General features: G+C 55.3%; 3 protein-coding genes across 3 annotated transcripts; 1 reads left to right on the top strand and 2 right to left on the bottom strand.

Moving 5' to 3' along the window:
* Positions 1 to 557: 557 nt before the first annotated feature.
* NRGN (neurogranin) lies at positions 558 to 9,631 on the top strand. The gene is made up of 4 exons (XM_004379366.2): positions 558 to 895; positions 7,876 to 8,102; positions 8,386 to 8,406; positions 8,818 to 9,631. The coding sequence occupies exons 1-2, from the start codon at positions 569 to 571 to the stop codon at positions 8,095 to 8,097; spliced, it is 549 nt and encodes a 182-aa protein (XP_004379423.2). The 5' UTR covers positions 558 to 568; the 3' UTR covers positions 8,098 to 8,102; positions 8,386 to 8,406; positions 8,818 to 9,631.
* A 265-nt stretch (positions 9,632 to 9,896) lies between these two features.
* Positions 9,897 to 14,717, bottom strand: VSIG2 (V-set and immunoglobulin domain containing 2). The gene is made up of 7 exons (XM_004379365.2): positions 14,657 to 14,717; positions 14,042 to 14,205; positions 13,352 to 13,559; positions 12,175 to 12,333; positions 11,091 to 11,210; positions 10,834 to 10,978; positions 9,897 to 10,093 (listed from the first exon to the last, which is right to left on the bottom strand). The coding sequence occupies exons 1-7, from the start codon at positions 14,715 to 14,717 to the stop codon at positions 9,961 to 9,963; spliced, it is 990 nt and encodes a 329-aa protein (XP_004379422.1). The 3' UTR covers positions 9,897 to 9,960.
* Positions 14,718 to 15,439: 722 nt separating this feature from the next.
* ESAM (endothelial cell adhesion molecule) lies at positions 15,440 to 23,537 on the bottom strand. Its single transcript, XM_004379364.2, has 7 exons — positions 23,410 to 23,537; positions 19,678 to 19,865; positions 18,515 to 18,716; positions 18,171 to 18,326; positions 16,877 to 16,999; positions 16,478 to 16,604; positions 15,440 to 16,263 (listed from the first exon to the last, which is right to left on the bottom strand). The coding sequence occupies exons 1-7, from the start codon at positions 23,477 to 23,479 to the stop codon at positions 15,948 to 15,950; spliced, it is 1,182 nt and encodes a 393-aa protein (XP_004379421.1). The 5' UTR covers positions 23,480 to 23,537; the 3' UTR covers positions 15,440 to 15,947.
* Between the last annotated feature and the right edge of the window lie 732 nt (positions 23,538 to 24,269).

Below are 24,269 nucleotides of genomic sequence, written 5' to 3'. Positions count from 1 at the left end.
TGGTTAGAGTTGGGGCGATTACCTGTGTGCATGTGTGCGTGTCTCCATAACAAAGGGCAGCTGCATTTATCTGCACAGGGTGTGTATGTCAGGTCTGTGTAGCTATTCTCCCAAGCTGTATCTGCAGAGTAAATGTGTCTGCATGTTAGAGAAATGCACGTTTCAGTGCGACTGGGAGAATCCTATACCCTTTTGTGCCCATCACCAGGCTGGGTACCCACCCAACTGACCAGCAGGTTCCTCTGTTCTACAGCAGGCATGATGAGGGGACTTTTTTTACTGCGTGTCTCTGGAAGCAAGTCTTTGCGGACTAAGGGGGAGGGAAGTTAGAGGGAGCCATATTAGGGCCTCTAGCTAGGCTGTGGAAAGTGTAGGGTGGTGGGTGAGGGGGGTGCCTAGTTTTCTATGCGCGGGTGGGAGGGGGATGCCGCGCCCAGATGTGAGTGTATTTGTGTCCGGGACGTCGGGGGCCTCCTTCTGCCGGCTCCGGCACACATCTGCCTGGCAGCGGGCCGTTTAGCAAGCAAAGGGATTGAGTTTGGGAGGATGCGGTGTGTAGGAGGAAGGGATGGAAGTGTGGAGGCGGAGGGGCTGGGGCAGGAGGAGGAGCCCGGCGCGGGGAGCCGAAGGGGGCGTGGTCCTCCAGCCAGTTCTCCCCGCCCACCGGGCAAAGGCTGCTCCTGATTGGCTCCTGGGCCGTGGGGCTCAGGTTACACTCGCGAGCGGAGCAGAGCGCGGGAGAGAGGACCCGAGAGGAGAGCGGCTGGTTCGGCGCGGGTCGGCGGGCGTCCCGGAGCCCCAGAGTCCCCACCCAGCCTCAAACAGACCCCACCCCCGCTCTGCTCCAACCTCCGCCCCACCGAGGACCCCCAACACCAGCATGGACTGCTGCACCGTAAGTTAGAGGGCCTGGGGGACGGCAATCAGCTTGGCGCGGGCAAAGGGCGCCCGAGGAGCCCCTGGAGGCCGAGGGCGGGAGGGAAGTGGGTGCAGAAGACGAGGAGCAGCGAGAGGTCCCTGCTGCGACGCGGGTGGGGGTGGTGGAAGGCGCCCGCCGACTGGGAAGCCCTAGGAAAACGCTGCCCACCCCGCGGGGGCGTCTCAGCGCCATCCGCCAGACTGTCTGGGCTGGACTGGGAGCTCGGCAACCTGCTGCAGAGTCGGGGTAGATTCCATGGGTTCAGACTGCAGCAGGGAAGCTGCGGGTTAGACCAGAGGAGGAACTTCCCCAGACAGGCGCTGGGAACGGTCGCCTAGAGGAGCTGCGGCCCCCACCCCCATTCCCCATCCCACCGCCGCCACTGTCGGTGGGCGGACAGATTGATCCTCACCACCTTCGACAATGGCCTAAGCGCCCTGTGCAGCCCAGGGTGGGATAATCAGTGTATATCGTTCCCTTAGTGGTGACGTCCGGCAGCAAAGCACCTAGTCAGTGTGGTTCTGGGGAGGAGTGGGTCCTGCCCCCAACGCCTTCTCTCTCTGGAGGGGGCTGGGTGAGGTGACGGCGGGCGAGCCCTGCCGGCGAGGGAAGGAAGGGTCTGCAGTTTGTCACGCCCACGCGGAAACCTGGATGGAGCAAGTGCCTAGCGGGAAAGTAGGTTGCCGTTCAGGTGACTTGCTATGAAAGCGCCTGACGCAGGACCTGGGTCCTGGCTCATACGAATACGGCAAATACATATGTGCGAGTGTATAAATAAACCACAAAAAAACAAACCCGTTGCCGTCGAGTCGATTCTGACTCAATAGCGACCCCATAGGACAGAGTAGAACTGCCCAAGGGGGTTTCCAACGAGCGGCTGGTGGATCCCAACCGCCGACCCTTTGGTTAACAGGCGAGCTCTTAACTACTGCGCCTCCAGGGCTCCATAAATAAGTAGATATTTAAATAATAAATTATATTTTTAAATGTAAATATTTATAAATAGAATTATATAAATGGTATTATTTACATATTTTTAACCCTTAAGTAGGGAAAAAAGATAGATGACATCAAGTCCTGTATTTCCATGCATTCAGTCAATCCAGCTAAGGATACAAGAGTTTATTGAATTTGCCAGCTTCCCACCCTCCACCCGATGGTATACAAAAAAAGTGTGGTATGGAAGCAAAGGATAGCCCAGTTCTCTAAGGGGTAAGACCTCCCTGCATCTCACCAAGAGACAGAGAGCTTAGGGGCAAGTCGTCATGGTTATTATGATTTTAATTCTTATTGGTATCAGTAACAGTCGTCAGTTTGTGAATGCTTGCCATGTGACTAAAATAAATAATCAGTGCCCTTGTCAAGTTGATTCCGACTCATGAGATTCCATGTGTGTCAGAGTAGAACTATGTTCCAGAGAGTTTTCAATGACTGATTTTTCAAAAGTAGATCACCAGGCCTTTCTTCTGAGGCATGCTGGGTGGACTCAAACCACCAACCTTTCTGTTAGCAGCCAACCACATTAACCGTTTGCACCTCCCAGGGACTCCAGGTGCCTAGTACTTTATATTTAATCATCACAGAAATCCTAGAAGATGGGTATTATTGCCCCCATTTTACAGATGTTGTTCTTGTTAGGTGCCATCAGGCCGGTTCTGACTCATAATGACCCTGTGTACATCAGAATGAAACCCTGCCCAGTCCTGCGCCATCCTCACAATCGTTGATATATCTGAGCCCATTGTTGCAGCCACTGTGTCAGTCCATCTTGTTGAGGGTCTTCCTCTTTTTCGCTGACCCTCTACTTTACCACGCATGATGTCCTTCTCCTGGGGCTGGGCCCTCCTGATAACGTGTCCAAAGTACACGAGACGAAGTCTCACCATCCTTGTTTCTAAGGAATATTCTGGCCGTACTTCTTCCAAGACAGATTTGTTCATTCTTCTGGCAGTCCACGGTATATTCAATATTCTTCGCCAACACCATAATTCAAAAGCATCAATTCTTCGGTTTTCCTTATTAATTGGCCAGCTTTCGCGTGTATATGAGGTGACTGAAAGTACCATGGCTTGGGTCAGGCACACCTTAGTCCTCAAAGTGACATCTTTGCTTTTAACACTTTAAAGAGGTCTTTTGCAGCAGATTTGCCCAATGCAATACATCATCTACAGATGCATAAACTAAGATTTAAAAAGGTTAAATGATTTGCCCAAGGAGGCAAAATTTAAACATAGCCCTGTCTGATTCAAATAGTCGTACTTGAACCTCTTCTCTAAATATTTATGTTTTTTCCCTCATTAGACATTCGTAACAACCAGAACGGAAATAATGAGAAAGTTGACACACTGAAAAATGTAACCAATGTCACTGAGCAATTTGTGTAGAAATTGTTAAATGGGAACCTAATTTGCTGTGTAAACTTTCACTGAAAACACAATAAAATATTATTTAAAAAAGTAATATGCTCATAAAAGAAAATTTTAAAACTAGAGAGAAGTATAAAAAAGAAAAAATATCAATCGTCTGCCATCCCACCATCTGGAGAAAAGCCTCAATAACATGTGTCCTTCCAGTCTTTTCCTTCCGCTTGCTATTCACCTGGAAGGGATTGGTTGTAAACGGAGGAATGGACTCTCAGCAGAGGTTCCTGGCCCTCATCCCCAGCAGTGTTTCATCAAGTAAAGACAATAAATGGAACGTAGGTTCTGGATATAAGTGTGGGGTATGCACAGGGGAAGGTACTGCTGAGAGAAGAACGATGGAGAAGGGAAGGCGGGAGGCATAGTCAGTGCAAAGACGTGAGAAAACAAAGCATCCAAAAAGCCCAAAAAGGAATATAACGTGTCTCCTCTAGTGCCTGCAGGGGCAGTTAGGGTGGGATGTTGGGTCCCTGCCTGTAGGCCCTGGTCTGCATAGACCTTGCTCATGAGTGGCCAGGAAGCCATCTTGAGGGATTGGTAGATATGGCTGGAATGAGCGTTCCCTGAAAAAGGAAGACACTGCTCATGCAAACAGTACACAGGAAGCTAGGACACAATTATCCCAGTGGCCCAGGGTCCTGGGACGCCTCCTACACTGCACCCTGTACCCAAGAGTCTTCCCCTTTCATCCTCTCTCCTAAGTCTGGAGGGCCTAAGAGCTGAGCGGGAGACACCCACTGGGAGACTGTACAGTGGGGGAGGGGTGACAGGGCCCAGAGGGGGCCGAGGGGACTGGAACATCTTCCTGCCCCTTCTGTGGGAGGCTGCGTGGCAGGGATCTGGCTCTGTGCTGGAAGGGAGCTGGGACTGTAGAGAGAAAAGCATGCATCTGAGGGACTAGAGGCAGGTACCTCTTCATCTTTCACTTTGGGACTCTCCTCCCTGACGACCTGAACTGGTTTGGGAAAATCCTAAAAAAAAAAAAAACCTAAACCCATTGCCATTCAGTCGATTCCGACTTATAGTGGCCCTACAGGACAGAGTAGAACTGCGCTATAGGGTTTCCAAGGCTGTGATCTTTACAGAAGTAGACTGCCACATCTTTCTCCAGCTGAATGGCTGGTGGGTTCGGAGTGCCAGTTAGCACCCAAGCACTTAACCACTGCACCGCCAGGGCTCTTTCTGATTTACAAAGCCACATATATATGACTTTTCTGCATTCACTCAATATGAAAAGGCAAAGAAACATGGTTTTGGATCCCGTGCCTTTCTTCTGCACAGTCTCGGTCCGACTGAATTCACAGAACTGATGATCTGCCCTGAGGCAATGGTTCACAGCACAGGTTTCTTTACAAAACATCTCTGAGGTTCGGTTTCCTGATTTCTAAAGTAGGGATTAAATGAGGTGATGTGTGCAGAGGGCTTAGCACAGACCTGGCACATAAGTAGTAATTCTTAAGCTATTAGGATTTGGGAGCTGAAGGAGACTTGTTCATAGAGGCCAAGTTCTAGCAGTGGCTGAAGAAATTGAGGCTGTCAGGGGTGAGGTGATACACCTAGCTGGACCAGAAGCCATGGCTCCTGCTTTGCTAACTAGTGTGCTTTCCACCCCCACCCCACCTCCCAGATGCCTCCCAGTTCGTAAGAAGCCCTCAGGCTTGCATCATCAAATCCTGGCTTTGCGGGGCATCAGCTCCGGCCCTTTTACTCTCCCTTCTGTCTGCAGACAGGCCACCTACCATCTCTGCCCTGAGATTCAGCTAGAGGGAGAGGAGCTGGTATCAGGGAAGAGCAGCGAGTCAGGGGTGGCCTGGCCTGTTATCCCAGGTTTCCATATCCAGCCGGGATGAGTGGGTCTTAGCAGGGTTAAGGGAAGACACCCCTTCCTCCACTCACCTACCTGTGCCTCCACAGCTGCCAAGGCTGGGAGGGAGGCGAGTCAGGAACGGTTTTTGGGTTGTTGTCCTCTTTTGAAGAGAAGCCTGCCAATATCCCAAGAGAGGCTTGAGCTCCGAGAATCAAGGAACCCAAAGGAGTTGTTTCTGATTTTAGGTGGGGACTGAGATGTCAGGGAGAGAGCTCTAGGCCTGGGAAAGACAAAAGGAGCGTGTGAGGCGCCTCACGCCTTGCTGGCCTCTTGGTAACGCCTAATAACTGTGTTCACATCATTGTCGGCATCTTGAGCGCAGAGTGAACTGTGGAGCCTAGGAAATGAAGGTAGCTTGGGAAGCAAGGCCAGGGTACACCAAGAGAGGGGAAGACATCTGCACCCCTGGGCCTGGGCCTGGGGAATTGAACCGCGTGCTCCCGGAGGAGACCATGGGTAGGGTAGTGATCACTGAAGCCTTGCTGAAGACAGCAGAACCATACCCATCCCACGTCTATGAACTGGACGGGTGATGGCAGGGGCGAGTGGAAATGAATCACTGGAACTGTGTGAGACCTTGGGTCATCTCATGCCCTGGAAGACAAAGACAGTGAAAGCAGTGCAAGTCCTTGGGCCAAAAATGTGAGCAAATCCCCAGAAGCCCTGGGGCCAGACCACAGGAGAAATGCCCTTCTAACTCCACAGTAACTATCCTCTTCCGAGCCCACACAAATGCTGTGAGTGACATTAAGCAGCAGAGGGACCCAGGGGCTGAGTCCCTCTCCATTCCAGAGCCTTGCCTCTGAAATCCATACCATTAATTCCCCAACCCCTTCTACTCTCAGCTAGGTCAAGCTGTGGGAGAAATAGAAACCTATTTTGGAGCAAAGGGATGGGTCTGATTATTATTAGGTTGAACTATGTGGGACTGTTATTATATGACTACTTTTGACCTACAAAAACATCTATTTTGCATCAACGTAGTATTGTTTAAAAGAATCATAATCATGGCGACCATTTATTGAGCAACTAGATTGTGCCAGAAACTTTATGCTTATCGTGTTGTTTATTCCCCAGAACCCATAGTATTATCCTGATTTTTCAGATGACGGTATTGAGCCTGGAAAAGATTAGATAACTTGTTCTAAGACCGGACAGGTAGCAAGTAGTAGAGCCTTGTTTCCTTGTCTTGACTGCATTTTCTTATCCTGTAGAGTTGTTGTTAGCTGCTGTCGAGTTGACGCCCAACCCATGGTGACCCCATGCACAACTGAATCGGACTGTTGTGATCCGTAGGATTTTCATTGGCTTATGTCTTCGAAGTAGATCGCCAAGCATTTCTTTCTAGTCTCTTAGTCTGGACGCTCTGCTGAAACCTGTTCAGCGTCATAGCAACACCCAAGCCTCCTCTGACAAACCAGTGATGGCTCGCTCACTCTGATGCACTGGCCAGAAACGGAGGCTGGGAATCGAACCCGGTCTCCCACATGAAAGGCGAGAATTCTACCACTTAACTACCCATGCCCCTCATCCTATAGAGCACCAAAAAACCGAACCCATTGTGGTCAAGTCAATTCTGACTCATAGTGACCCTAAAGGACAGAGTAGAACTGTCCCATAGGGTTTCCAAGGAGCACCCGGTGGATTCGAACTGCCAACCTTTTGGTTAGCAGCCATAGCTCCTAACCACTATGCCACCAGGGTTTCCATCCTATGAAGTAGAGGTGAAAAATATACTTTGGACTGTGACATACAAGGGTTTGAATCCTAGGTCCATTACTAACCATCTGTGTCTCCCCAGGTAGGTTTCTAAACACTCTAATGCTTAGTTTTATTATGGGTAAACAAGAGTAACAATAAAAAGTACATCATAGCTTGGTTGTGAGGACTACCTAAAATAATGCCTGTAAAACTCTGTGTTGCCGTGCCTGGAACAGGTAAGCGATTAAATGTCCTAATTCCTCTCCTCTTCATGAGCACATCATGGGACGGGCCTCTTGCTCCTCCTTATCTTTCCTTTGTCCGTTTTTAGAGTGAAACCTTTTCTCTGTCACTTCTTCCAGACCATCTTCTGTCTGTGTGTTTGAATTCATCTTGGGAAGCAGTGGAAATTGGAGAGTTGATGGGAAATCAGTCTCCGGGCCCCTGCCCTAGGTGGGGGGAGGCTGACTCACTGAGGGTTGGCCCGCTTCCCACCCTGATTGCAGCTTTAAGCTCTGGGGTGATTTCACCTGGGGAGGACACTGTCCTGCTGACTCTTCTCCGGCACCCCCGGGAATCCCTGCTGCCATTTTCTTTGCTCCTCCAAACCCACCCTCCAGTCAGCTCCGCAGCTCCTGGAACTCCGGTCCCTGCGTTCAGTCAGAGTTATCTGGCTTTCTTGTGCCCCATCCCACCATGCGCTTTTCTTTCCTGGATTTTGACGCGTGAGCACAGCTGCCCACCTGGCCCTGAGCCCTCCTCTTTGCCTGCCGCCGCCCAGGAGGCGCACACACAGCGCGCGGCCCTGCCTTAGCCCTCTTCCAGGACCGGAGCCGCACCTCCCCGCGCTCCCACCCTCGCGTCGCCCTCGTCTCAATCCTCCAGGGCTCTATTCCTACCCCATTCCGCGGGGTCTCCTCGGGTATCGGCCCATTCACCCCAGAAGAACCCTCCTGCCCCGCCCCCAGGAGAGCGCCTGCTCCAAACCGGACGACGACATTCTAGACATCCCGTTGGACGACCCCGGTGCCAACGCGGCCGCCGCCAAAATCCAGGCGAGTTTCCGGGGCCACATGGCGCGGAAGAAGATAAAGAGCGGAGAGCGCGGCCGCAAGGGCCCGGGCCCCGGGGGGCCGGGCGGAGCTGGGGGCGCCCGGGGAGGCGCGGGCGGCGGCCCCAGCGGAGACTAGGCCAGGTGAGGCGGGACGCGGTGGGCTGGGCGGCTTTCACGTGCCAGCACCTGGGACCCTCCGAGAGCGGCCCCTCCTTCTCCTCCAAGAGCAAGGGACCGCTACGGCGGGCTGGCGGGGCGCAGAAGGGGTGTGGGGGCAGCGCAGGGCCGGGGGCCAGAAATCCGAGTTGCGAGGTGGGTGAGTGGGGGCGGGGGGGGGAGGCTGAAGACAATGCGGGTTCCGAGCGCTCACCTGTTTCTCTCTCTCTCCAACCCCCACCCCCTTTTTGCCCCACGTGGACCGAAGAGGAACTGAGCATTTTCGAAGGTAAAGAATACAACCCCGAAGTGGCAGGCTGAGGGCCCTGAGTGGGAGAAAAGGACCACATCCCCCAGCCCCTTCCCTCGGCGCGCCCTCACCCCCTCCCAGCCGGGGACAATGTACCCTGCGCCTGCGGGTTTTGTGACCAACCGAAACTCCTGAGGCTGCGACGGGACACACACCTGGACGGACACAGATGCTCAATCACCCCCATTTGGCTGCACAAACCCGGCCGAGGGCCACCAACACCACGGCGAACTCACGTACCTGCCGCGGGGCTCATTTCAGCTCAGTGGGGAGTTCTGGGTGACTGGGGCCCTGGGCGCTGCCCGCCCAGGTGTCCCGGTTCCGGAAGGGAGGAGGGGAGAAGAGGAGGTATGGGGAGTGGGCAAGTTCTCAGGCCTTTTGTCTCCTCAGTTCCCGAGCAGAGATGGATGCCGCGTCCCCTTCGCAGTGACGAGACTTCCCTGCCGTGTTTGTGATCCCCTGCTTCCCACCAACCCGCCAGCTTCAGGAGCCCCGCTGCGTCCCCAAGAGACTCCTCCCAGGCAGGCTCCATCGCGAAGTCGCCAAGTCCGTGCCCTTTCAGTTAGTTCTCCAGTCTAGTACGGTCCCCATTCGCCCTTCCTCCCCACCCTAGGCCCCAGTCCCGCGCTCCCAAATCTTCCTTTTGCTTCCCTCCCACCTCTCCCGGCGCTCAGCATGCAGCTCTGCCTCCGCAGCCTCTGGGCGCTTCCCTGCGCGCACTGCGGAGGGCGCCCTACGCGTCGCCCAAGGACGCTCACTTCCAAAAAAAAAACACAAGTCCTTTGGTTCAGTGCGCAGCGAAAGGGGGCGCCCTGCTTCTGTGTGCTGTTTCCACCCCAGCCTAGCCCCAGAGATTTGGATCTGGGGCGAGGAGAGAGGGGAAGAGAGTTTTTATGGTGTCTAATACCCCCTGCTCTGATCGGAAGGGAAGTCCCTATTTCACACCGCAATCCCACGCCTGCCTGTAATCTGCCCACCCATGTCCTCAGCGCACCCCGAGAGCCGCCTCTCCAGCTCTCCGGTTTATGCAAACGCTGAGCGCCTGGGAGGCTCGGTGGGAGGAGTCTGCTGCGGCCCCGCCCCTGCCCCTGCTGGTCCCGCCCCCGCCGGGCTCCTGGGGCTGTGGCCCGAAGGTTTTTAATCTCTGCGTGTGCATGTGACCGTGCCGGGTTGGAATGTGAACAATAAAGAGGAATGTCCAAGTATTCAGAGGGTGCCAGGTGGGAAGGAGTTTGGGTGCGTAAGGCCAGTGCTTGGAGCTTGAACGAGCCTCATCTGACTAGACCAAAAAGCTGGAGTGGGGTGGGGAAGCAGGGCACCCAAGTATAAACCCTCTGACCGCTTTGACCCAGTCAAACTTCCTGCCTCCTGCATCATCTCTCGGACTTCAAGCCCTTTCCTTCTCTTACCGGTAATACTATTTCGGCCGCCTAAAGGAATTCCATCCACCTGCAGAAAGAAGGAGACAATATGGTACCCAAAGGCTTTAATTATTGCTATTCCCTCTCATCCCCCCAGGGGTCGGGAGGGAAGTCAGACAACCATAGAGAGCTTGGACTTGGTGGTTGTCACAGTGCTGGCAGCCGGGGGTCTCTCCAGGAGCCCACTGCTGGAATCCGCCCCCACAGAAGTCTGCTCAGAAATCCCAGGCGCGATGGCATCCTCCCTGATGGACAGAGGCAAATTCTTAGTAAAGGCCCGAGCATCCCTCCAAGGGCTCCATCCTCTAACCCAGCGTCTTGCACGTTTTACTGTGCATGAGAATCACCTCTGGGACTTGGTTAAAAATGAAGATTCTAGGGTCCCATCACCCCCCAAACCACACACATACACCCAGATTCTGCTTTAGGAGGGATAAGATGTGGCCTAGGAATCTGAATGTTTGACAAGCTCCTAGTGATTTCCGTCCAGGCCATCTGAGGACCAAACTTTGAGAAACACTGTTCTGATTCCTCTTCTGAACCCCAGAACTAGAAGCTAAAGTGGATGGCGGAGGCAGCTTTCACCTCTTCTTTTCTTACTGCGGCCCCCTCCCCACACAAAGAACTAGACTCTGTTTATAAATAGTGCAAATTCAGCTCCTGGCATCCACCTTCCACCACCAGTCCCAAGATAGCAACGTAGATGAAACTGCAAAGCAAATGTTTTTAAGGATGAGGAGGGTTGGGACTGTCCTGCAAAATGAGTCATCCCTGCCCCAGCCTGTGAACCAGCCCCTCCACCCCGCACTCCTTGCTCATTCACTCAAATACACAGGCCATACCGCAGCTTCCACCTCCAAACCCCAGGGCTGAGCAGCATGTCCTACCTCTAAACATCCCTAAAGACTGAGTTTGAGGTCTGAAGGCACCTACTTAATCCAGGCCCTTCCCTCCCTCTCTGCACCACCCCCAGCGTCTTGCTCACCTAAGGTCACTTCCCCCATATGTCTCCTTGGGTCTCTTCCTCCTCTCCTTCTGGAGCCTGACCAGGCAAAATACAGCAACTGACAGGAACAGCACGCCCAGGAGCACCCCAATCACAGTCCCAGCCACTCGGCCTTCGGAGGGGTCTAAGGAAAGACAGGACTCAGAGCAGAGGCCTTCCTTGGCCCTCCTCAGACAGCTTCATACGGCCTCCCCAACCCAACCCGGCCAGCCTGGCTTCTGCCCACAGTCCCCTACCAGTCACAGAGAGCGTCAGTTCACAGGATGCACTGCCCAGCTGGTTGGTGGCCACACAGCGATAGGTGCCCGAGGAGGTCAGGGAGAGATTGGTGAGAATGAGCTGGCCAGACACCTCATCTAGAGGGTGAAGAAGTGTTTCATCACTCATTCAACAAACACTGAACACCTACTATGAGTAAAGCATACTTCCTTTAATTCTTACGGCAATCCTGCCAGGAAGCGATTACCCTCATTTTATTGAGGGGAAAATTGTCTCAGAGAAGGGAAGTAATCTGTCCAAGGTGACCCAGACAGGAAGTGCCAAAGCCACTGCAACCTCTGTGCTCTTTCCATCCTACACAGCTGCATGGGGTCGGGGGTGGGGGGTAGCTGCACACACACGAAGGTTTGAGAAACTTGCAGTGGAGTTGGGATGGGAGCTTACTGGTTGATGTCAGGTTCCTGGTTGGGAGTAAAAAAGGCTTGATTGCTAGAAACTGCAGCCCCTGGAGTAGTTCTAAACTGACTCAAATACTTTTCTAAAATCCTTATCTTTGCTTTAGTAGGCAGAGCACAACACTGGGGAGAGGAGGCGAACTGGAGGGTCCTGGGTTGATAAAGGCATTTGCTGGGGCTGAGACTGAGGGGAGAGACAGGGCAACTGGAACCAGCATGAGAAAGCTGAGAAGCCGCGGCTCTTAGCTGGTTATATGGGTCCTTAAAGAAACTGGTTAAATGATTCAAACCAGTTCGTGCTACTGCCTCAGGTTCCCTCGTAGGAAGTCTGGAAAGGATTCACAACCCTAAGAAATCCCCCAAAAGCAGACTAGTGGGAATCATCCAAGTGCCCCCTTCCCTCCACTCTCACCCTGGATGCAGGAATACATTTAGGCTGAGAGATGCTCCCAGGATCGTCCAGCCACAGAGTGTGCGGGAGGACAGACAAGAGAGACAATAAAGAAGCCATGGAAAAGGCAAAGGGAAGGGTATAATGGTTTGTCTCACACCCCGAGTCGTGGAACTGGTAATGGGGGTGTGGGGCTGAGAGGCCAGATTTGCCCAGATCTTGAGTCCCCTGTTGCTTGATGCCCAGGGCCCTTACCTTGCACCATGCTCCCAGGAGAAGGTGTCGGAGAAGATCCAAGACGTGCCCAGCTGTACACTGGCCTGGGCTCTCCCGTGGAGGACCTGCATCTCAGCGCAGCAGAGCCTCCCACAGAGGTCTGACCACTCTGACTGCACACGGGGCTACTGGGGGGCACTGCAATGGGAATCGCAGAAAGCACCTTAGCAGTCTTCCAACCCAGCCTCCGGGAAGTGCTGGAATTCCTGCTTCAACACCCCTACCAAATGGTGGTCCACTTCTGTTCAGTGGCATCCCTGGGTGGTGTAAACAGTTAAGTGTGTGGCTCTAACAGAAAGGTTAGAAGTTCAAGTCCAAGTCCACCCAGAGGTGCCTTGGAAGAAGGGCCTGGCGATCTGAATTCTGAAAAATCAGCCATTGAAAACCCTATGGAGCACATTTCTACTCTGACACACATGGGGTCTCCATAAGGATGGCAACTGGCTTGATTTTTTTTTTTTTTTTTTTGGTTTTCTATCCAGACACCACTCTATCCCCAGGAAGTGATTTCCACTACTGGAAATTCTGACTGTTAGAAAATTCTTCCTCATGTTGATCCAAAGTCTGTGTTAATGTACTATCTGCCAATCGGTCCCAGTTCCTGACCTCTGTGCCCACAAAGAGAAAATCTTCACCACATGACAGCCCTTCAGATACCTGAGTACAGCTGTCGTACACCAACTCCTTGCTCACCTCTAAGCAGGCTCTAGTTCAGGGTCAGATGGAAGCTCTGAACCCAAAGCCAATGCCCAGTTAAGGAGACACCAACAAACAGCTATGGGGTCCATGTTCCTTTAATGGCCCCTCCCCTTCTCTCCATTTACCTTGGGAGGGACAGAATCTGAGCTATAAATGGGAGGTTCCCCAGGGACAGGAATAGAGCCGTTGGGGACATGACTCAGATCCCCATGTTTGGGGAGGGACTTTCTCTCTCAGACCCTTTGTTACCAGGGCCTGAGGAAGGAGGTACTCTGTGCAGGTTGGAACCAGAGTATGACCATCTAGATTAGAAGACTTTGGGAAGGGGGCAGTTTCCACTGGAGTTCCTGGTGGAGTTGTATGCTTGGGCTTGGAATTAGGATGTGGAGATATTTAACAGGGCCAGAGTCGTCTTTCAGAGTACGTGGGTGGCTAGTGGGTCCCCAGATGGCCTTACCTAGCACAGTAAAGTTGATTATCCCCAAGCCATTGGTGTAGAAATCTGGTGGGTTGTTAACTTGGCAAAGGTAGGTTCCAGTATCCGAGGGGCGGACGTCACTCAGTTTCAGGGTGGCCACCCCTCCTGTGGGGGGGTTCTGAAGCAGGCTGGCCCGCTTTGCCATAGAACCAATTGGATACAAGTGACCACTGGTGAAGTACAGAATCTGGGGAGAAGCAAAAATACACCCGTGTGCCTTTTTTGCCTGGCATCAACCCTATAATCCTTCCGCATAAACGTGGGTGTAGGGTGCCAGGGAAGCTGATACCCTAGAAGGAGAACCATGCAGGTCTATCTGTGCCCCAATGCCATCCTCTTTCGGATGCTGAATGAACTAGATTCACTGCTTTCAGCTGAGCATGGCTTTCTCTGTGTGGAAAAACTATTGCTGAAGGGACAGCATATTGTCACATTAACGGAAACTCGCACTAACACAGGGAGTCGGGTATAAGAGCTAAGGGAGAGGAATGGCTGATACGGGATGAAGCCCACTGCAGCTCTCAGAACTAGGAAGAGTCTACTTTTTCATGCGAGCATCCTGATCCCCAAACGCACCCTCCCGACCCTGGGTGGGTTCCTGCCTCTCTGGGCCAACCCCTCTAACAGGTTGAGGAGAGTCCCCACCCGGCGCGGTGGCTCTCAGCTCACGGGATCGGATGCGGAGATGGGTTTCCCAGGCTGCACGAAGCTCCACTCCAGGGCGAAGTTGTCTCCCACCGAGGTGCTGTAGCTGCAGGTCAGCTGGGCGGCGGTGCCCACGGGCGCGCTCAGCGGCTCGGCGGGCACCTTCACCTCCACGGCCAGCCCGGGCGCTGGGGGCGCAGAGCGAGACCCACGGGAGGGAGCGCCCACACAACGCCGGGAAAGGGGCTGGGGTGGGAGCGGAGGCCGGACCCAGATCCCGGTGATCTTGGGGTTCCAACCCATTCCGTGGCTTCCACAACAGAGGCTGGGGGTCCCGTCCCCAGAGTGAAACCCCCCACTCTGAGTCCTTCCCTTCTCGAAACCTGAGGATTCCGGCAGTGAGAGGCCTGGCCGGGATTTTGTGGGTGAAAGGACCGAGACCGAGCCAGGTTTGAGGGTGTGTTCGTGAGGGCCAGGAGAACAATAGTCCTGCGGAGGTGAACCCTGGGCTCTGAGAGGCCGGAGGAGCCCGCCCTCCCCTCCCCGAGTCGCCCCGGCGGGGTGAGGCCCCAAGGAACTCAGGGAAGGGTGGCCTGGCTCACAGCTCTCACCGCGGTTCCACCCGGCCCTTCTCCTCACCACTTATGGAGACGAAGCCCAGCAGAGCCCCGCAGAGGAAAGGCCCAGGGAGCCAGGCCATGGCCCAGAGAGGCCTGCTGTCCTGCCGTCTGTTGGTCCGTGTCTGCCTCCCTGGGTCTGGGGATGGGAAGCGAACGCCCAAAGGGCAGCCGCCTCTTGCTGGTCAGGAGCTGGTCGGAGCGAGACTGGCTATCTCAGAACAAACAAGGGGAGAGGCCTGCACCCTCAGGTAAGGCAATGCTCCTCCCTCCTTGAGGCTCAGTTCTGGACTCACTCTAACCCTGCTTCCTGCTTCCTACCTCGTCCCCCCATCTTTTGAAGCTGTCAGGCCCTGGAAAAGGGGCTGGGCTTGGGGTGGGCACCCTGAAGGGGAAGGATTCTGAGGATGAGGGAGGCATACTCAGGCCCCAGCAGAAAGGACATCAACTTCATTCCCTCGCTGTTCAGAGTGGGCTAGGAAGACAGGCCTGGCAATCCGCTTCCCAAAGGTCACACACAGCCTTGAAAAGCCCATGGCGAAATACTGCTTTGAACACATGGACGGGGTCACCCTGACGCCATGACTCCGAATGGACTGGATGGGAACTAACAACAGAGTGTCCCCAGCCTTTGTTCCTCCCTCTCCACCTAACAGCAAACGGCCCCTTTAAAGACTCCAGGAGAGCAATCCTGAGCTGGTCAGCTCTGCCGCCTGGGCAGAGACCCATTTTGCATCATCCTTAATCTCCACTTCTCCTGGGAATCCCGAACTTGTAAAGGCAACTGGACTCTCACTTTCCATACACAGTTTTTTTATTGATGTATACAAAAACAAAAGTACATTTCAAGTTAGTTTTTAAAAATCTCTTCCCTAACCCCTTCCCCACCAAAAACCCAACCAAGCCAGCAAGACAGTTTATATGAATGCAGGGAGCTGGAGTGAGGGCAGAGGATGGCATTAGATAGGGTGGGGGGCAGAGCAGGGGAGCCTGAAGACTCATTGACTGGCGATACCCACCAGGGCCTGCAGCGGGGAGTGGGTAGCCAGTCTCATCAGCATTCAGCTGCCGTCATTGGGTGGGGTGGGGGAGAGAGTGGGGGCTCTTCCTAATTCCAGGTCCACTGCATCGTCTCCTTCTACCTCCAACAAGTTAGAGTCTTACTGAGTCTCAGATTTCCCATAAACAGAGGTGAGGGCAGAGGATTGTCGGTCTGCAACATGTCACCCTCCCAAGATTCAGGCCTCTGTGCTAGGAGTGACCCCATAGGAAGGAGAGAAACCAGACAGCTTAGCCAATGAGTGGCTGAGCCATCACACCAGAGACCCAGCCTGACTCTGGGCGGGCACCATCACGGGCACAGCCCCCATGCGGCTCAGGGCAGAGGAAGAAACCCCACCAGGGCTGGGCAGTACTGGCTGAGGGTGGGCCTCATCTGTCCTGGGCAGCCTTGGTGAGGGTAGGGCCTGAATGGAGAGGCTGGGCGTGGGGGTCAATGCACCAGGCCTGGGAGGGCCTTGGGGTGGCCGAAGGGCTCGTGCTGACGTGACAGAGGAAAGAGTCCCATTCTTGGAGATTGTGTCTGAGCCCTTGGGCCAGGGCAGGGCCCGGGGAGCGATGGCATCCTCCCTAATTGTCAAAGAAGTAATAAGAAGTCAGAAGGTGGGGGGCTTCTACATGCTTTGTCTTACCCACCCCCACCCTCCTTCCCCACTTCAACCCTCTCCTCCCTCTTCCTTACAATCTGCCCAGAGGAATTAAGTTGAAACCTTTCCATTAGATGGGAGCTGCCTGAATTCCCAGGTTCCATAAGGGGAGCTCGGTAAAGACCAGGGACGCTTACTTGATGTCGTTGGCTGGCTCCTCTAGGGCCTTGTTCCAGCGTTGGTACAAGAGGACCAGCCCAGCCAGCAGCCCCAATCCAACCAGGGTGCCCACAACAGCTCCAGCTACCACTGCAGGCCCAGGCCCTGGAAAAGCCTTGGTGTCAGAGAGAACACCCAGCCGTTCCCTAGCCCTCTCCAACCCCAGGACTCCCGCTGCTACAAGAAACACTCTCTTCTTCCTTGTTAAGATAAGGGGCAGCTGTTAATCAGAACACGGTCAGTCACCATTTGTACCAAATATTTGTACAAGCTCCCTGTCCAGTTACAATCAGAGGCCTCAGAAAACAGGTCGCCCCCTTCTCTTGCAGTGCCCTGCCCCCATTGACCACTTTTCTCCACACTTACCCCCAACTGACCTGTGCTCACTTCCAGCGTCACGTTGCACTTGGCACTGCCTGCCTGGTTGTGGGCCTTGCAGATATAGACTCCAGACACGGAAGTAGACAGGTTTGTAAGGCTTAAGGACCCACGGACGGCATCTGTGGACACAATTTAGCTCTCAGGTCAGAGACCATCTTTCCTGCACACACACACACACACACACACACACACAAATCCTGCTCCTCCTCTGCAATGTCCTCCTCCATCTTCTGGAGACTCAGTTTGTCTGTTCCTTGATGGAGGGAATGGGTGTGACAGCCAGCATGCTGAGTTCTACTCCCAAATGCAAGATTGCTAGCTCAATACCCTTCTCTATGTCCACTCCTCAGTCCCCCCAATGATACCTGAAGGGAGGCTAGAAGGAAATGATGCACGGAAAAATCAAAACTCCATTTTTACTTTTATTTCTGGAAGGCAGTGTAGTAAGAGAGAAAGAACACTGGGCTAGGAACTAGAAAACCTGAGTTCTAGGATAGACTGTGTGACTTGAAGCAAGTTACTTGATCTCTCTGGATCTCCATTTCTTTATCGGTAAACTGGGGGTAATATGACCTACCTAATGGTATTGGAAGGATTACATGAAATAGTTATGTTAATAAAACCCCATTGCCGTTGAGTTGAGTCCATTCATAGTGACCTATAGGACAGAGTAGAACTGCCCCATAGGGTTTCCAAGGAGTGGCTGGTGGATTCGAACTGCCAATCGTTTGGTTAGCAGCTGTAGCTCTTAACCACTGCGCCACCAGGGCTCCCTTCTATCTCTTAGACATATTAAATACTCCAGCATGAATCTTTAAGATATAAGAGTATTGTCCCATATAACCACAGTACCATTGCCTTACTTAACAAATTAATAATAATTCTCTAAAAGCATCTAATACTCAGTCCCTATTAAAAATGTCCCAATTGTCCCCAAAATGTCTTTTACAGTTGGTATGTTCAAATCAGGGCTACTGAGGTCCCCATTTTACAAACAAGCAACAAAGGCAAAGTCACACAGCTAGTGAGAGGCAGAGCTGGAATGTGACTGTGTAACCAGGAGCCACTAGGCCACAGGGCCTCTCTAGTGACACAGGTACACAGTGTGTGGGAGCACCAGGAGATGCCCACGCCTGACAGGCCCTCTTTCTCCACCCCGGGCCCCACAGCAGCCTCCCCTCCTCTTCCCAGCATTTGTCAGTATCCCTCCCCTTTTCACCCCGCCCCTCTGGCACCTCTCATCTTTCTCCTTCCCCAGCCAGTCTCAGATGTTTCCAGAAGTTCCCTCACCTAAAACTGGCGCGAAGAAAACCTGGGAGGATGGGGGCAGCCGTTCCCACTGGTACTGGGCAGCGGGCTTACTCCTTGGGGACTGGCAGCTCAGAGTCACGTTGGTCCCCACACGGGGCACGCCCAGAAGACGGCAGGATGGAGGAGCTGGAGGAACTGCGGGAGGGGACACAGTAAAAACTCACACCCAAGGGACCAACAGATCCTCCCCCCCCCAACATATTCCCTTTTGCGGCTCCATTCGCACCTCCGCCAGCCCTTACGGCCGGCCGCTGGGAGGAGAGACCCCCCCGGACCTTCCCCCGGGACGAAGACGCATTGGGAAGCGTGTGCTCGTCACTCACCCAGCACACTGAGCTCTAGAATTGCGCTGCTGTGGCCCTTATCTACGTTTTGACTGTCATACACATTCACAGAACAGTGGTAAGACCCCGAGTCTTCCTCCCGGAGGCCCTGCAGCTGAAGTGACACGTTCCGGGAGGGCATGGAGTGGACCAGGGATACTCCACGTTTGCTTGAGACGACCCCATTGTTGTACGACAATACCTGGTGTGCGACATAACACCTCCCCCTTATTACAAGTATTTCCTTTGCCCACAGGCTCAGCTAATCCCCTTCCCCCCAACTGGTATTCTGCAGACACCCCTCACCTGCATCCATCCCTTCTAACCTGTATCAGCTCCCATTCCAGCCACCCTCTCAGCACCCCTGGATCCCCTTCCTCACAACAGTTCTTGTTCCCCTATACCTTGTCTCTTCACCTGCCACTTGGACTGTTTAGAAAATGGTCTGATGGGAAAGGGAGAAATATTGTAAATAGGAGGCTATGTAGATTGCAGAGGTGACCCAGATTTTATAGGCCCTGAAACTTACACAATGCGGGCTAGGCGTGAGGGGGGCGAGGGATCTTTAAAAAAAGATGCAAAAATTTTTTTTACAAGAACAAATGACCGTGGGCACATATTTTCCAGGACCTTGGAAGGAGCCTGTGCAAGTGAGGGACTCTGAAGCTGAAGTTGCATTCCCTTCTGGGTGAACCCGCCTCTGAATCTGTCTGCTGTGATTGACAGGGCAGGTGGGCGATTGTGGGAGGGGCCTGCCCCTTGCCTCTCTAGGAGATTAGAACCGCAGGGGAACGGATGACACTCATCTGAGAAGTGGCCTGTGATGGACACGATGCAAAACACAGAGAATGTGAAAACACGAGGTTCAGCTTTTAAAAGTTCCGTGACTTGTTCTAACCCTTCCCCTTTCCTTGACCCCCCCAGTAAAAAAGTAAAATGTCTCTCCTCTTCCACATGTCTTGTGTATGGGATTTCTAGGGAAAGGTGGGGAAAAGTGAATTCTTTGGGGAAGCGTCCGAGAGCTGAACAAAAGCTGAACCGGTGAGGACACTAGATTTTCCCTGGAACCCTCCTCCCTCTTTTGTTGACAGCTTTTCCCCACGCCCCGCCTCCCCCCGCACTGCGTGCCCCTTGCCCCTGGCCGGGATGCTTTACTCCCTCACCTGCTTCAGCTGTTTCCCCTTCTGTTCCAAGAACCAGATCACCAAGGGCACCTCCCACTGCTGGGCCGAAGACAACTCTCCTTTGAGGGTATACCACGCCGGGAGCACCACGGCCGCTCCCTCCACCGCCTGCAACCTGGAGAGGCCCGCGGGCACGTGCAGCTCCGGCTGGGCCCGCGCGGGAGACGCTGGGGACGAGGGCGAGGAGGCGTGAGCGCGGAAGGCCTGCTCCCTGCTCCGCCCGCGCACCCCACCCACGGTGGCGGGAGGGAAGGACCAACCTCGCCAGGCCCCACTGTTGGAGGCGTCACCGATTGCCCAGGGACCGATGACCCATTTCACCAGAGCCTATTCTCCCGTGGGTTTGTGGCAGGGATAAGGACACCTTTCTACGCATTTATTTTTATCCAGAGATGTCTGGGCACCAAAAAGAGGGGCCAGATTTCTAGCGAGGAGGGGAAGATATCCAGCAGAAAGGGCAGATTTAATACTTCTGACCTCCGCCAGACGTAGCCCGCTCGCGCCCCCAATTTCCCCAGAGTCAAGGGCAAGTAGCGACGCTGGTCGGCGCCGCCAGGGTCCCTTGCTCCGGCGTTCTCGCCCCGTGGGCAGAGGGGGTTGGGAGGCCGCCGGGTTGCCGATTAACCCCGCGGCTCCTTCTGAACTGCCCGAGAGCGAGAGAGCGCAGCGGCTCAGCGTCGAGGCCGTGCCGGGTAGTGCGGAGCTTCCCGGCTTCCGCGCAGTCCCGACCGACCGGCTTCTCCAGGAAGGCAGCGGGCTGAGACCCAGGAAGCTCCCATGGGCCACTGTGGGGTCGAGGAGATCTGGGTGGGGCCTCTCTGGGTCGCAGTGAATCGTGGGCAGAGCTGGGAGGCGAACGCAGGTCTCCTGACAATTATCAAGTTTTCTCTGCGTGTGTCCAGCGTTCAGGGGTGGACAAGTGTGTTGGTTTCAAGGAGGATTATTGAACCAACTCCTTCGCCATGGCGTCCAGGAACACTCACTTTTTGCCCATCGGAGAGGCGATGGAGTTTTAAGCCCTTTGGGGAATAACCTAGGGGTTGTATCCGGCCAGGCCGGAGGATGCTGCACCTCTACTCCTTAGCCTGCTCTTCCCCGCCCTCAGCGCTCAGCACTAGGGATAAGACGCCACCTCCCCGTGGGGAGCAGGCGGCCATCCGGCTGGCAGAGGCCGCAGACAGCCTCAGCTCTCCGTCCTCCTGGGCCGCAGCTGAAGGCCTCCTTGGGCCGGGAAGCTGATTCCGCCAGGATGCGCGTCACCCCTATAGCTTTCCGGCTGTGCGTCTTTGCAGAGCCCCCACCCCTATTCCTTGGCCTTTGCTGTACCCCCCTTCCCATTTCCTGGCAGGTCCCTGTGGGCTGGGCAGGAAACTTGCGCCCAGTGATAAGCCAGAAGACAATGAAGGGGGGGGCCGCTAGACCGGAGGCTATCCGGGCGAAAACAACCCCCGCCGCAAGGAGTTCGATGCCCCCTCGGAACTGGGCCCGCTAGCCACAGCGGAGGCCGAGGCCTGGGAGGCCTGGCGCGTCCCTGCTGGCTGTGCCGGCTCTTCCAGCATCCCCACCCCAGAGGCCAGAAATTCTTTCCGCAGAGAATCCTGCTTGGACCCGAGAGGGGCTGGAGCTTCCTTCCCCAGAGGCGCCCCAGCGATCTCCCTCAGGTCTCGCATTTGTAATTTTACTTTGCAAAACCTAGAGAGGGGCTAAAATCCATAGAAACGAGCTCAGTGGGGTCTGGGCAAATGCTCCCTGCGGCCCCCAATAAGCAAGGTAGACGCGGGTTTACTTCGAGCTTATTTACTAACCTGCAGTGGTGAAAACAGGTGAAATGGTGCTCTACAGATTACTAAGTAAATCCGCCCCTACCTAGCCCGTGCCTACCTTGCTTACTGGTTAATCCGCCGCATACTGACCCACCCCCGCGGTCAGGAACTAGGGGCTGCCGGGGGCCCTGAGGTTTTCCCGCCCTCTGTTCTGGATGTTTGCTGGAGGGAAGCCCCTCAACTTGTCAGCCCTTTTGGCTCCCACGGCCCACGGTGGCCGTTGAGAGAGAAAAAGAGGGTGGTTGGGTCTAAGCGAAGGAGACCGGAGCAGCCGAGACCTCCAGGCCGGCTCAGACCAGACTGAGGGCGCAGGCAAGGGCCGAAGGAGAGCAAACATGGGCCCGCTCCCCAGGGCTCCTATTTTTAGTCTCTCTGAGAAACTCCCCCCGCGAGCTTCTCACGCCCCAGGGGCAGCGGCGGCGCGGAGCCGCGGAGGAGCGCGCGGAGCAGAGGGGCCTTTCGGAGAGGCCATCACAGCACCCAGAGAGCCGGCCCGGAGCGCCATTTAACCCTCGCGTGGCCGGTGGGTGCTCGGCAACCCCCACACCCGGGGCGACCCGGTAGGGACGTAGAACAAGGCCTTCAGTATGATAAAGTCGTAACTGGGACAGAAAAAAGAGGGGTGCAGACAAGCTGCAGAGGGCGTCCAGGATGCCCAGGCAGCAAACGTAGATTTTCCTTCCTTGCTTCAGCGACCTCCTGCCCCAGCAGGAAGCAGGGAGGAAGTTCAGGGTAGAATGACCAGGGCAGAAGGGAAAGAGGAACTGAGGTCGAGGTTGGGAGAGGGGCGCTGAGAACTTGAGGGAACCTGGAGAGGGGCAGGAAGCTGTCTCTGGTGCAGCCAGGAGGATGCCCTTGAGCCTCACTTTCTCTGGGGCAAAGGCCAGCCTAAAGGGGGCAAGGTGGGAGTTGGGCGCTCCCCATCTCAGTCCCCAACACTGCAGCTGGATTTCACTCCATGGCCTTCCAGGTCTTCCTCCGTCTTAGGCCTTGGCGGCCTCCAACCTAAGGCTGACCTGCCAAAAGCAGCCTGCTCCCCCATTCTAGATCCTCGAAGGGCATGGTGAGAAAGCCTGGGAAGAGCAAGTGAAATGTATATAATGGGCTTAGTTCCTGTTGGGTCCTTCTCTCCCCAAAGGTGGGGACACATTGCGCCACGAGCTGAGCACCCTCCAGACATACTGAATCCTAGAAGGTTCCCTTCTCTAATTCTTTGCAGCTCTAGTCCTCATTTCCCTTGTCCTTCTGGCTCTGGGAACCAACAGGGGTGGTGGACTTCTTGGGGGTCACAATTCTCCTCTCACTATTTGAACCCTCCCCCATTTCCTGTGTCCCAGATGACCTCACGGTCGTGCTTTTGGGGCACCTCCCTTGATTCCCAGGGCAGGAAGAGGGGAGGGGGTAAGAGGGAGGATCTGGACTAGGGAATTGACATGAAATGTAGCGCCTTGTCAAATCTGGGGACCAGGGAATTCTTCCGCGGCTTCTTGTGCATCGGCTTGTGTGCCTGTTGTGGGGTAGGGAATGGGGCTGGTTGGAGTTAAGTCTTTAAGCGCTTTAGCCAGTGTTATCATCCAGCAGCTCAGCTCATCCGGCTCTGCTGGGGTGGAGGTGGGGTAAGATTGGCTAAGTCACCCTCGACTTCGCAGGGTCTATCCCGGTGATGCCCTCACCCCGGCTTTCCCCTAACACACGCGCCCAAACTGGGAGCGAGGTCGGGGAGATTAGTTAGCACCAGTCAGGGATGCCCCGAGGGGCTGGGAGAGGGGAGAAGGCGTCGGCGGGAGCGCTGTTCGACTCGGTCGTCGGTGCCCAAACCCACCTCCCTCAGGGTTGGAGTCACCCCAACCCGCGCCCAAGTCCTCTCCCGGTCCCACGTTTCACTCACCGAGGGCGCTCAGCCCCAGGAACAAAAACCGCAGCAAGCTGGCTGCCGGCCGCCCAGGCAGGGAAACCATGGCCTTCCTGGCCCCGACGGGGTCACGGGTACCGGCTCCGGGACACACCGACCGACAGGTGCCGAGACAGCGCGACAGCTGGGGCGGGCCCGGGAGCCAGCCCACTGACACCAAGGGCGGCTCCGGTCCGAATCTGTGCGTGTGCGCCAGGGCCGGGGTGGGGACCGACGGGGTCGGGGGCGGGGCATTCGAGGGGGCGGAGAGGTCGCCTTCCTTCCAGGCGAGGCGCCGGTGACCCGCCGCGGGGGGCGCTCCTCTCTCTCCGACCGCCCGGAGCCCGCGGTCCTCACCCGGTTAGGCTTCCCGAGCCGGCCTGGGGGACAGTGAGGTAAGACGGCTCCTGGACAGCCATCCTAGGCCGAACCGGTGGGGTGAGAAGGGGGCTCGGCAGGGAGGGGAGCTGGGGATTCCCCGACGTCCGGGAGGCGTCCGCACCCCTGACGTGGTCAATGGCCGGGGCTCTGGCCTACTAATCGGCTGGGAACTAGCGGGTACAGCGTCTTCAGCCTAGCCAGGGGGGCCTCCTGACGGGGAAGCCGGGGGACCGCCTTCTCCCAAGGCCCCGGGCTCCGGCGGTGCGTGGGGACCCGGCGGTGGGCAGCGGCCCGAGAGGGGGCGTGCGCCACCCATGCCCTGATCCACCCATGCCCTGATCCACCCATGGCCTGCCCCACCCATGCCCTGCCCCACCCATACCCTGGTCCACCCATGCCCTGATCCACCCATGCCCTGATCCACCCATGCCCTGCCCCACCCATGCCCTGATCCACCCATGCCCTGGTCCACCCAT

This window comes from Trichechus manatus, unplaced genomic scaffold (genome assembly GCF_000243295.1).
Source record: "Trichechus manatus latirostris isolate Lorelei unplaced genomic scaffold, TriManLat1.0 scaffold00064, whole genome shotgun sequence".
Classification (NCBI taxonomy): domain Eukaryota; kingdom Metazoa; phylum Chordata; class Mammalia; order Sirenia; family Trichechidae; genus Trichechus; species Trichechus manatus.
The sequence above is the reverse complement of the archived record's forward strand: the minus strand, read 5'-3'. Positions and strand labels throughout refer to the sequence as shown.

Coding starts and splice junctions, on each gene's coding strand:
- NRGN (XM_004379366.2), top strand. CDS start 569: ATGGAAGTGTGGAGGCGGAGGGGCTGGGGCAGGAGGAGGAGCCCGGCG. Junction 896..7,875: donor CCAGCATGGACTGCTGCACC/GTAAGTTAGAGG, acceptor CCCCGCCCCCAG/GAGAGCGCCTGCTCCAAACC.
- VSIG2 (XM_004379365.2), bottom strand. CDS start 14,717: ATGGCCTGGCTCCCTGGGCCTTTCCTCTGCGGGGCTCTGCTGGGCTTC. Junction 11,211..12,174: donor TCCTGGGAGCATGGTGCAAG/GTAAGGGCCCTG, acceptor TTCACCCTCTAG/ATGAGGTGTCTGGCCAGCTC. Junction 10,094..10,833: donor TATGGGGGAAGTGACCTTAG/GTGAGCAAGACG, acceptor TCTGTCCATCAG/GGAGGATGCCATCGCGCCTG.
- ESAM (XM_004379364.2), bottom strand. CDS start 23,479: ATGGTTTCCCTGCCTGGGCGGCCGGCAGCCAGCTTGCTGCGGTTTTTG. Junction 17,000..18,170: donor TTTCTTCGCGCCAGTTTTAG/GTGAGGGAACTT, acceptor TTGTGTCCACAG/ATGCCGTCCGTGGGTCCTTA. Junction 16,605..16,876: donor GACGCTGGAAGTGAGCACAG/GTCAGTTGGGGG, acceptor AGGCTTTTCCAG/GGCCTGGGCCTGCAGTGGTA.